The 13,143-nt window shown below is 35.8% G+C and overlaps 2 protein-coding genes across 2 annotated transcripts; one reads left to right on the forward strand and one right to left on the reverse strand.

Moving 5' to 3' along the window:
• Positions 1-1,602: 1,602 nt before the first annotated feature.
• Positions 1,603-2,315, reverse strand: LOC149212109 (chromophore lyase CRL, chloroplastic-like). The gene is made up of 2 exons (XM_089388560.1): positions 1,809-2,315; positions 1,603-1,704 (listed from the first exon to the last, which is right to left on the reverse strand). The coding sequence occupies exons 1-2, from the start codon at positions 2,082-2,084 to the stop codon at positions 1,603-1,605; spliced, it is 378 nt and encodes a 125-aa protein (XP_089244686.1). The 5' UTR covers positions 2,085-2,315.
• Positions 2,316-8,902: 6,587 nt separating this feature from the next.
• On the forward strand, positions 8,903-10,522 carry LOC149212110 (beta-galactosidase 8-like). Its single transcript, XM_089390566.1, has 3 exons — positions 8,903-9,087; positions 9,169-9,312; positions 9,809-10,522. The coding sequence occupies exons 1-3, from the start codon at positions 8,905-8,907 to the stop codon at positions 9,839-9,841; spliced, it is 360 nt and encodes a 119-aa protein (XP_089246692.1). The 5' UTR covers positions 8,903-8,904; the 3' UTR covers positions 9,842-10,522.
• Positions 10,523-13,143: the final 2,621 nt, after the last annotated feature.

Here is a 13,143-nt window from a genome sequence, read left to right on the forward strand (position 1 = left end):
CCTGTCAAAGCTTATATCACAAGCAGAGAACCCTACGAGGAGCCTTTCACCTCTGTGTACTCGTTCCTAACTCTGGTGAGTTCTTTTGATCTACACCGAAGCCATCAACATGACATCGAGCGAGAGACCACCTTCTGGTTACATAGCTTCAACCCCAAAAGATGTGCCAGGGAAGCCACGCACCGTGGGATCCCACCTGATAGATGCAGGTGCCCAGATGCTTCAGAGCTTCACCTCTGTGAAGCAGTTTCAATAGGTATTTGATTTCTTGATCTTTCTTCTTTTAATTTCCTGAAGTGTTATCAGAGAATTTGGTTATGCTTCTTCAAAATTGTTTTCATTATAAAAATGATTACAAGTAATCAGTAACAAAAAAATAAATTTCCCTAATCAAATTGCTAGAATGCTAACCTGCTGCAGTGCTGCCGGAAATTAATGATAAATCACCTCTGTGGAAGCCGCGTGCAGAAGACTGGTACTGATATTCTGATGGTCATTCAACACACTCTCCTTGAGCTGAAGGTGAGTGGCGTCAATGCATTTTGTATAATTTTCAACTGCTGCGTCCCAATTTTTTTCTCTGAGTCATTATCGGAATTCAAAGTGCCTCCATCCATGGAGTTATCATAGCAAACCCGTTAAATAACGTCATTTCCAACATAAGCTAATGTACATGTGTGAAATATACAACCTACTTTAATGTAAATGCTGATGCACTTTATAATATGAAATATAATCCATACCGATGTCTCTGCGGAAATATTCAATGATTTCTATATATATTTAGGATCTACATCTTGATGGAAATGTACGGGCCAAACTACTTCAGTCTACGCGGAATAGTAACTGTTGTGGTGAAGCACACTTCAGAATCAGAATTATCTGGTAAAATACCTTGATGTTTTCGTGCTTTTCTTTTTCCTTTACACACAAGTTTAGCTGAGGGATTTACAGAATTGCCTCGCGTAACCAGCTGGATATTCTGGAAATCAGATTTTAAAACAACAAAATACAAAAGTGATGGAATCTGATGCGGTGGAAACATAGTTTTCTTCCCATACCCAGATTCGGAATCATTTGAAGAGCCAGTGAGAATAGTAGAGGAACCATATAGACATCAGGCTAAAGTAAAGGATTTTAATTAAAAAAATTACAATTGACCGAATACAAAGCATTGATGCAGAAGATCGTGGCATACCACATTTCCAAATAAGAAACGCTACAATTTTTTCCTTTTGCAACAATGCTCTCAGCTGAATGTTGTTGTTTTATTCGCACTTTCAGTTAAAACCCTAATTAAATTGCTATTTACAGTTCATACCTTCTGCTGTTTAATATTTATACTTTACGTTTTGAAAGACTATGGTTATTTATAATTCACAGAGCTGAATGATATTTTTATACAGATGCCGCAGATTTTATACAAGGAACACTTGGTGTTTTTTCTCAAGCCAGGTGTTCTTTTCTGTGACTAAAATAAAATATACTGCTGATAAGATACGTGTTGCTTCGACCACCATACCAGATCTATTTTAACCTGTCAACTAAAATAAAATGAAGTATTCATAAGATACGTGTTGCGACCCCAGTACTATTTTCTTGCTACCAGGAATCCAAACAAATAGAGAATAAAAGGCTGAGATGAACACCATACCTGAGATTGAAATAGGTCATAGGATGCCCTGCTGCTTGCTCGCTTGATGACTGATAGAAGCAAATAACAAATTCAATTTCGTTTGTATTTTAACCCTGAATTAAACCAAGCATTTTCCACTAATGAAATCAATAGGACAAGTGGATATAGAAACCTTCTCTCCGCAGAGGGCTTCTGCAACAATTCGCGTCTGATCCTGCCGAGTGGTGAACTTGGAGAATTTCCTAATCAGGTAAACCCCTCCAGCCACACATAATGCCTTGAGCACTGCATTTATAACCCTGCTTCCACTTCCACTTCCACTTCCAGCTTTGTTATTATTATCCGTATAAGCAGGCGCTCCACTGCAGCTGCTCGTTTCCTCCTCCCGCAAACAAATTACATCAACCATCTTGTACTGCGTTGCCTTCAGAGAGATTGATTCAATCATTTGTTTGCCACACTGGATTGTGTCGCGTGCTAGAGGATTTAGTGCCCAACGTTGCTAGCGTGTTTGGAAGAGGGCCCAACCCGCAGGTTCTCGTATTTAGCAATTTAAATTAACATCCAGAAACTTGAGAACCCAACCAGGTTCGAACCTGTGAACTCGCATAGCCAAAGCCAAAGCCGAAATGGAAGAGGGCCCAACCCAGTTCGAACCAGTGACCTCTTGATCTGCAGTCAAATGATCTGCCACTGAGCTAGAGGTTGTCAGATTTAGCAATTTAAATCAACATCCAGAAACTCGCATAGCCAAAGAAACTGAGAACAAATCCAGAAGACGATGTAATGTCAATCGACTAGGGCCAACACGCTGAGATAAGAAGGATGGTCAAATGTCATTTACAAAAGAAGAAAAGGGGACACGTGGCTTGCATGCAAGCCTGGGAGTCCACAACACGCCAGCCGCTCGACTAACAGGAGAGGACACACACATCCGTTAAGAAATTAGGAAGAGTTTATGAGGTTATGAAATAACAATGATGTGACAGGTGGGTTGCATGCACTCCCCAAATGCTTGCCCCACGTCCTTTTAATTGTTTTATTTCTTATTAACTTTTTATTTTTTATTTAGATTACTGTTCCTACGCTCGGTGTCTTTATATCTGTAATAAATGACGTATATAATGGAGGTTCATATAAAAAACTATTTTTAATATAAAAGTTAGTAATTTTATTTCTTTATGATGGAAAGGTATTTCTGATTTTTACATCATATCTGATTCCTGAAATAAATAATTATAAAAACCAAACATACCATTTTTTATGATCTCAGTTAGTTAATAATTGATTATTTTCCTAAACAAGCTTAATTTTTATCATATATTAGGTCATATTGAATATAGAATAGTTTTTTTTAATTGTAAATAAATTTTTTAGGTCATATTGAATATAGAATAGTTTTCGTTTTAATTGCAAATGAAAATTTAAAATAAATAGAATGTCATATTTTTCTTCTTCTGAAAATAACTGCTTTCAATCCATTATTATAAAAAAATTACATATCTAAATACAAAGAAATTATTATAAAAAAAAATTACATATATAAATACAAAGAAATTTAACCGTTTCTAAAATATTCAAAACCTAAAATCGAGTGTATTAAAAAATAATCACTATTATCGAATTTACATTAACATAAATTTAAAATTCCAACCTTCTTCGAGTGATCGACTTGTGCATTATGTTTCCTCTTACCGTCGTCGTCCCATCTTGGATGAAACGAAAAGTCCTGCATGATATCATTCAACTATTCACTGATTAGATTTGTCTATTTGATACTTGGTGTAACTATCGTTAAAGAAGCAAAACAATCCACAGCGCCTGTAAAATATTATCCAAGACTTTTTCAAGCACCGTTATGATAGTATGATCGTCTTGTGCAGCACCCACATGAATTGATGTCAGCTAGCTTCTTTGCCGAAAGCACGAGAAATGGTGCACAAATCAAAAAAGGGCTTCATTTGTGCTTGAGGGAGGCCATTCGCTTACGGCAGGGACTACCGGCTGCATGCAGCACTTGTTAATAAGATCTTTGATATCGTGATAATTATTATCGTGAAGATTTTTAAATCGAGAAACAAAAAATAATAATATTATTTTGGTATTAATTTCTGTATCATATATATATAAATAAACAAATAACTTTTATTTTATTTTATTATTTGATTATTAAAAATGACATATAATTTTTAATTAAAAAAAATAAAATATAATTTTTTAATTTATAATACTTTAAATAAGTATTTTTTTTTTATAAAACAAATATAGATTTAATTTTTTTTCCTTTGATTATTAAAAAAATAAAACATATTTTTTTATGAATTAAAATGATCAATATATATATATATATATATATATATATATAATTATTAAAACATTAAAATATATTTTTATACATTAAAATTAAAATTAACATACACATATATATAATTAGTTTTTATCTTTGATCTGTTTATTTTTTTAAATTAAGCATTAGTCAAGAAGGAAAGATAATGCTCGATAACAATAGTGGGGTTGATCATCTCTTTATAATACCTTAGCTTCCATTTCCCCTCTTGCTCCTTATCATCCCATAGTTTATCCTTAAATTTGGAAGTAATAGTAATTTTAATGTTGTCTTTATTCTCAAAGATGATCTCCTCTAATCCCCAATGGTGGAGCCAAGACTGGGCATTCTTGTGCCATGCTCATTTGAGCCAGAGGTGGAGGTTCTAGCTAGAGTTAGAAGCAAGTTTGGCAAACCTCTTGGCATCCATGTTGTAAGGATTTTTCTTATACATCACATACCTAAACATAGTCATGCTTTCAATATGGGAAATAATAGCTTCCACAGAGAGTACTCCCTTTAATCTTGAGGTAGTAGGTTATAAGTTGCTTTTGAATGAGCTTGATCTTCTTCCAAAATTCTCTAGATAAACACAATCTCAAAAGGCATCATCATTATCATCATTTTATACAATGAAAATAATAATTTTTTATATATAAATACATCAATAAAATTTATTTACATTTATTTAAAAACTGATAATTTATTTATTACTATTATTAGTCCCTGCCTGGGACTAATAGCGATCGATCGATCGTTGACCATACATTGATCGATCGTTGACCATACATTAACCGGTCTTTTGACCAAAAAAATTTGTGCACTATCAAAGTTTAACCAAAGTTTATCTCTGCAAATATCGGTGTAAGAAATTTATAACCAAAGTTGCGAATTGGAGGTCTTATTGCACGCTTCACGTGCCCCGATGTTATTTCAGCGGGGACAAAATATTTTACCGTAAGTTTTATGTGTTTTATGTTCAGGGTGTGCATGTTCTTCTCCATGCCCTGCATGAGCGCCTTGCATGCAGCCAGTGCCAGATGTCTCTCGCTCGGGCTATCAATTCTCCGTAGAAGGCAGCTACCAGCAGCTTGGGAGAGTAGTTCAACATCGATCCCCCGCATCGCGGATTTCAAGTGAACCCGGTTTGCCACAGACCTTGAGCCGAAGCTCCTCCAGAAAAGCTGAGCAGTCGCCGTTTTGGAGGCCTCTGAACGATGAAACGCCTAACGAACCCGACGACGTGGAGACCAGAAATGAGCCTTTGCAAGCTGAGAGTTCAAAATCGCAGAGTACCGAGAAGAAGATTTCCCCTGCACAGGTGCAAAATGATCCCGTTTTTACGCATACTGACACTGAGAATCCTCTTATTTCGTTAGAATGCTTCATCTTTTTGTAGAAAATAAGGGGGATTCGGGGATTCGTGTGTTTTTTAAATTTCAAGCAATAAAATTTGAAGATCACATAGTTATAGTTTTTTTACTTTTCACCATTTTTACTCCAGCATTTCACCCTACAGGTCAGCCTTCTCTCATACCTACCTATCCTACGGTTTAGGTTGAGCGCACTATATCTTGAAATTAGCAGGAGTCCTTCTTTAATTTGTTTTCTTGTTTCAGTTGGAGTCTACTATGGTTATGTTCAATCTCGACTCAAACATTTATACATGTCTTTGTGGCCTAAATTCTCTGTAACATTTAGTTTTACATAGAAGAATAACTTCAAATGATGATTAGCACAGTTGTATCAACACCATATATTTTTATTTTAAGTTTTCAACTATCTGTGTGCTTCATATGAGACACTTGTATGTATTTTTTTCCATTTATAAGATAACAAAGTTTTTGTGTAGCCATGTGTGTACCAATCAAAGTTTGATTATAAATATTTTTATATAACTTTTCCTCTCAACTAAGTTTACATTTAAAGTAATAATTTTTTACTTCGTTTATATTTTATATGTTTATTGATAGATATATGCATTGTTCAACACTTTAGATCGGGAAATATTTGAAGCTGAATGTCTGGTATTATGTATTCTTCCCTTGCAAGCCGTTGATACTGGGACTGATCCGATTGTTCCTGTCCATCATGTGGTAGTCGAGGTTCCATCCATGGAAGCCTAGGATGTTCCGCGTAGCCGAGGAGGATGAGAAGCTACTGCTTTTTGTTTGTCGGGAAGGGCAATCGCTAAGAAGAAAAGCTCCATACCTTGTCTGCTAAGGGGCACAGCTGGGATTTGTCAAAGGGGCATTCTAGGGCTATGTTTGGTGGAATAAAACATATGTTTCTTCCAGATCTCAAGGCGGTTGCAGGTATTCAGGCCCCTGAGCAGGGTGATGCAGGTTAACTACCGCTCCCTACACCTGGTGATGATGATGCACAGTTTCAGGCACTGTACACCCAAACATTCTTGAAAATGCATTAGATAAGGGATTATATAAACCACCTAATGAATAAGTGAAATAAGTGAAATTGCAGTACCATCTACGTTAGCATATTTAACAACAGAAGAAGCAGTTCAAGATTGATACCAGCGTGAGTCTTTGATCCAGTTTAAGAACCTGTAAAAGCGTTCATTTAAGCTTCTTATAATAGTTGCAGCACTGTATGATCCACTCACACACTTAATCTAATTGATCAAGTTCAATCAAGCTACGGGTATTGTCTCAAATCAGTCAATTCATATGTCCTTCCTCTACACAATCGTCAATTACAGAACCATTAGAGCTCCAAATGCATCAAATCTCTGGTACAAGGGGTTTAAAAATACATTTTTAGTAGGGAGGGGCATGTGGGGCTGCATGCAAGCCCCATGTGGCTACTGTGAAAGTTTTATTTTTTTATATTTAACTTTATATTAGTGACTATACTTTTTACTTTTATTTTTTATTAATTTTTCTCTCCATATGAACTACAAATTTAATATAAAATAAATTTTACCACCCTTGCATGCAACACACATGTATTAACCAATATTGTTGTGGGTTCGCCATGTCTTAAATGCATGGAGAGGAAATTTCGATTTTCGATTTTCCAGTGCTAAGCTGCCCAGATGACGCATTCTTGATTTTGTAATTACCTAAAGTGTGTTGGGATGCCTAGGGGACTTTTTTTCTGAATAATATCGCTCACCCAGTCAGGCCATCAGGTCTACTCTGCTAAGGGGCACGGCTGGGGTTTGTCAAAGGGGCATTCTAGGGCTATGTTTGGTGGAATAAAACGTACGTTTCTTCCAGATCTCGAGGCAGTTGCAGGTATTCAGGCCCCTGAGCAGGGTGATGACAGGTTAACCACCGGTCCCTACACCTGGTGATGATGATGCACAGTTTCAGGCACTGTACACCCAAACGTTCTTGAAAATGCATTAGATAAGGGATTATATAAACCACCTAATGAATAAGTGAAATAAGTGAAATTGCAGTACCATCTACGTTAGCATATTTAACAACAGAAGAAGCAGTTCAAGATTGATACCAGCGTGAGTCTTTGATCCAGTTTAAGAACCTGTAAAAGCGTTCATTTAAGCTTCTTATAATAGTTGCAACACTGTATGATTCACTCACACACTTAATCTAATTGATCGAGTTCAGTCAAGCTACGGGTATTGTCTCAAATTAGTTAATTCATATGTCCTTCCTCTGCACAATCGTCAATTACAGAACCATTAGAGCTCCAAATGCATCAAATCTCTGGTACAAGGGGTTTAAAAATACATTTTTAGTGGGGACGGGCATGTGGGGCTGCATGCAAGCCCCATGTGGCGACTGTGAAAGTTTTATTTTTTTATATTTAACTTTATATTAGTGACTATACTTTTTACTTTTATTTTTCATTAATTTTTCTCTCCATATGAACTACAAATTTAATATAAAATAAATTTTACCACTCTTGCATGCAACACACATGTATTAACCAATATTGTTGTGGGTTTGCCATGTCTTAAATGCATGGAGAGGAATTTTTGAATGGAGGCCAGAGTCATGTTGTTTATTTGTGGGATTTTATCTACAATCCCAACTCATCTCATAAAACTATTCCTACACAGAAGAAGAAGGTGGGTTTCTTCTAGAAGATAACCGAAGGTATTTTGGGCACTATGTTTTCTCTGTTACTTAAGAGAGGATATAGTTCATGCAGGAATATGATATTGGTGTTGAAATTTAATGGTTTGCAGTTGTGTTATTAGCGTTCTATCTGAATAGAACCGAACATTCTGATGCTACCATGGCACTCAAAAGAAACTCTTCATTATTGGAGGTCGGAACAACAATTATTGCCTTCCGGTCACAAAGCTTTCAGGTTATCTTTGTTCTTGTGTTTATGCTCTTTCTTGCAAGCCAGGTATCCAAGATCAAATCTAATGCAGGTAAGCTCTTTAATTTATATGTCAGTAACTTTCGCCTTCTCTTCAATTCTTTTAATTGCAAAAAAGAAATAACAATAACTGTCTATATTTTCTGGAGTTTAACTTTTTTCCTTTCTAATTACCAGTGATTTTGTTATAATTGCAAAAACGTTAATTGTTATAATTGCAAAAAAGAAATAGAAATAACTAGTTTTGTTATAATTGCAAAAAAGAAATAGAAATAACTGTTTATATTTTCGAGTTTGTTCCCTGTTTATACCTGCAAATCAATTCGTTAAGTCTATTGACTGGATTATTCCCTGGTGGTGTTGTCACCGATTACATAACATCGTGCATCTGCAAGCGTCCCTAATTGCATTGTGCACTCGCAAATAGAATATTAAGTCGTTAGCAATGACTAGATTATATTCAAATGAATAATAGGAAGATGCTCTCCTACAGAGCCTGTAAAGAAGATTCTTAAACATCAATCGCCTATTCCTATTCTAGGTTTAGAACAAACAACGGACCATTTAAGGTGATTTTATTTTGGATTTGATTTAGCAAAATATATTTGCATACTTTTCATAATTGATGATTATAAAGCTTCAATTTCAAGTTAAATGCTTGTCTTTAGTATTTTGGTCACGGTTACTAATTACAGATTTGATTTGTTTTCTTAAGAATGAGATGCAAAATTTCACTACAAAGATAGCGGAATTGATGAAGGAAGAAAAGCTCTTCGCATGGCAAGGTGGACCCATTATATTAACACAGGTACCCTGTCTTGTTGTGATACTTGTCTTCAGTGTTGAGTCTGAAGTATGGCTTTCTGGTCTGACCCATAAGTTTATGCAGATTGAGAATGAATATGGTAACGTGGAGAAACCTTATGGAGAAAAGGGCCAGTCATATATACAATGGACTGCAAAAATGGCATTATCATTAAATACAGGCCTCCCTTGGGTGATGTGCCAGCAAAAAACAGCTCCAGACCCAATTGTGAGTTTTCTTTTTGTTTTTCTGGTTTGTGCCAAACAAAAAGATATTTCAGATCCAGTTGAGAGTGTTTTCAGTTTTGTTATGTTTTCTCTTCTTGCATTCATAACAATGGAAGTCCTTGCTTCCAACATAACTTTTCTATCTCTTCAGCAATTTACTATATTCCTAGGCTTGTCCTGACATGAATAATTTCTTTATAGATCAATACCTGTAATGGTTACTACTGTGACAGTTTCAAACCTAATTCTCCTAAAAAGCCAAAGATGTGGACTGAGAATTAGGCAGGATGGTAATGTTTTCTTTGCCTCATGACAACTATAAAGCATATTTACAGGCGCTTCCGAATTTTGATTTTCACTACATCACAGAATTTACATATACTTAGGAACATTATTATGTTCGAAACAAAGCTGCAATCTATTGCCTGGGTAGAGCTTGAGTATTAGAAATGCGGGGGCTTCCTGTTCACCCTGCTAAAATATCGTTTTCATTACAGGTTTACGGCATTTGGATCGAGCATCCCTCATAGGCCTACAGAGGATGTTGCTTTTGCAGTAGCCCGATTTTACCAGAGAGGAGGAACATTCCAGAACTATTACATGGTGGGGTTTATTCTTATTTTGTATTAAGCTCAAGGCCATATGTATTAATATTTATGCTACTAAGCTCATGCAGTTATATTTATGTTTTTATTTGCATGATAACCCAGGATTTATTAAGCAACATACATCTCCCTAACCCTTAAACACATCCCAACCCTTAAGCACAAACTTTGGCCGGACAACTGGAGGTCCATTCATTGCCAGCAGTTATGACTATGATGCACCAATTGACGAATATGGTATGCAAGAGTTCCCAGTGCAAATTCTGTTCCGCAGTGAAAGTGTATTTAGATATAATTAAAATTTCTTTCATTGATTGAATGTTTTCTGGTTCAATTACCTTAATTCCACAATGGGAATTTAGAACCATTGTTAGGTCAAAGGGGGCATCTGAAAGAGCTGCACAAAGCTATAAAACTAAGTGAACCTGCTCTGATTCGAGGGCGCGTGAATACCACTTCACTTGGGAAACACCTTGAGGTTTGTTCTTCTGTTGACATTTTTTTTTGTGTAAGATGACTATTTATATTGATATTCCTCTTATGGTGTTAGGGCATAATTCTATTGATTATCATCCATGGGAGGCCTCGGGATAAAGTGGCACTCAAATTGTTCTCATGTCTGGGGATTTTTTTATTATTATTATTTAAATTTGATTAATGTTATGATGACAAAAAAGTTCCTCTGTAGTCCTAGTTTTGTCAAGGAAGGAACTCTGTCCCTGGCATTTTACTTCTCACTGAATTGATCCAAAATCCTTAAAACCTAAAAAATTTAATGGAGAGAACAGAACAGCTTGACTGACTTTAAGGCATCAAATACTGTGGATATGCAGGCAAGAATATATTCTAAAGGTAGTAGCTTATGTGCTACCTTTCTCAGCAACAAGGGCCTTAAGCATGCAACAACCGTGCAATTCAATGGAAACTCTTATCAGCTACCTGCTTGGTCTGTCAGTGTCTTCCCTGACTGCAAAATAATAAGGTTCGGGCAACTCAAAGAACTCGAGTTTCTCCACCCCGGCAGGGACTACCGCTACGACAGTGGCTCCCTTGTTTTTTTATATTTATAAAAAATTATATATATTTTTATTATGGTCCTGCAAAATTAACTTTCCCTTCATATATATATATAGCTTGCAACTTATGTATAAATTAAATTTAATCGGGTTCTTAATAAGTGAATAATAGTATATCGTAAAAAATAATTGTCAATTTATATATTTTTTGTTTACAACTTTATGTTTCACCAAAATTAACTTTAATCTGGTACTTTGGTTCATAATAAGCTAATGATAGTATATTGTAAATAATAATTGTCATATAACTCTCTTTATATTTTATTGTTTGCACTTTATGTTTCACCAAAATTTTAAACGGGTTATAACATTTTATATATATTTTTAAAATTTATTAGTAGATTTTTATTAGGAGTAATTTTTTTTATAGTTGTTTCAAAATTTATATTTCTATAATTTGTTTTTTTTTATAGTTGTTTCAAAATTTATATTTCTATAATTTGTTTTTCTATGCTCAAATATTTATGTGGAAGTATATGTTTGAAACTATAGAACTTAGGAGATATAGGGATAAAGAATTGACTTTTGCATCTAGTTAGTCATACTACTAAAAACTTAGACCAATGGGCTACTAACAACTAGAGAGGAAAAATAGACTATTAACAAGATAAAAGTATATATAATAAAGGAGACAAAAACTGTTCAAAACCAAGAGAAACTTTTCCTTTAGATAAGCCAGCATGTCGATTTTTGTTTGGATTCCTTAGTCCAAAATTATAACTGGAGATGAGGCAATTGAGTTGGCTTGAGGGGAGGATTGTGCTGGTGCATTGATGACCGTAGGTTCTTTCTAGTGCTCATTTGACTTAGTGTCTGAGTTTGAAACTACATAGCGTTCGATGCTAGACAACCAAACAACTATGTCATCCAAGTTGTATCTAATGTCCCTAAGAATGCACTTGATGTCTTCCTAACCTACAAAAAGTTTGTAGTTGTCTACCTGCTTATCTCTTATGACCATACTAAGAAGAGTTTCCATTTGATAGTGATGAGTAATGGAATGTAGGAAATGAATCCTTCTCCTACGAAATTTCGCAGATTCAGAATCCACCTAAGGATACTACCTTCAATGTCTGAGACTGAAAAGTAAGTTTGATCATCAAATTCCTTGGCCTCTAATTGAAGAATTTATTTGCATACCTCCAAAGGCGCCACATCAAAAAAGTTGGCAATAGATTCCCAACCAAATAACCTCCTGTGCCGCGAGGAAGAGGACCCTGGGCTCCTCCTTTGTGACTGGAAGTGCATAACCTTGGCGCCATGAGGAAGATAAACTTGCAAAACAAGTTGGTAGGACCTGTGGTTGAACGACTCACTGGATGAACCTACTGACGAGACAAAACTACGAGAAACAAAGGTAGTATATGAAGCATGAAGGTTCTAGAAAAACTTTGCAATGTACGTTTAAGCAATTGTTGATTACCCTTTTAAAACCATATGGAGAAGGTACCTGAGTACCAAACTCCACAAACCAAGACTGGACAAGGAAAGGAGATCCTTGTAGGGTCCAAGTTTTCAGGAGCCATCGAGGGGAGGACTGCAATGAGCTCAAAGGAGGGCCCATACCCAAAATTGTGTAGAAAAAGGAAAAAAGACATTGACCCAGTGGAGAAATAACAAGCGTAATATGAGACAGGCGACTACATAACTACTAGCTTGTAGTGAATGAATCTCTGTCAACCCAAATTTTAAATAACGATCCATAGTTAGTATGAGAACACCCATCAACCCAAATTGCATTACTAATGTAATTAAACTGAATAGTAATGACCTAGGGCTTAAAATAAAAGAATTCTTTGACCAGGAGAAGGCACTGACTGAACTATAAAAACACCATGAATAAAGGTGATACTTGCAAATTGCTCGACTAACCAATGAGCTCCCAATAGTAATGGAGCACAACAGAGACCCGAATTAAAAGGAGAAGAAATAGAGCAATAAGCAATACCTCCACCCGACCACTCACGAACCACAAGAGGGAGGTCCTTGAAACAAATTCGCTTGTGACTATCACTGCTATGGAACTGTTAGTAAGTTCCAGAGAGCGTGTTCATAAACCAATCTCTCCGCCACCCTGAGACCTTAGCCATGCAAATATATGGTGACCAAAACATGGGAGAGGGAGAAGACAAGTCCATTGCTAGCCAGATG

The sequence above is a fragment of the Pinus tabuliformis genome, chromosome 1_1 (assembly GCF_031772625.1).
Source record: "Pinus tabuliformis cultivar Carrire ecotype Pingquan chromosome 1_1, CPIR1, whole genome shotgun sequence".
NCBI lineage: Eukaryota > Viridiplantae > Streptophyta > Pinopsida > Pinales > Pinaceae > Pinus > Pinus tabuliformis.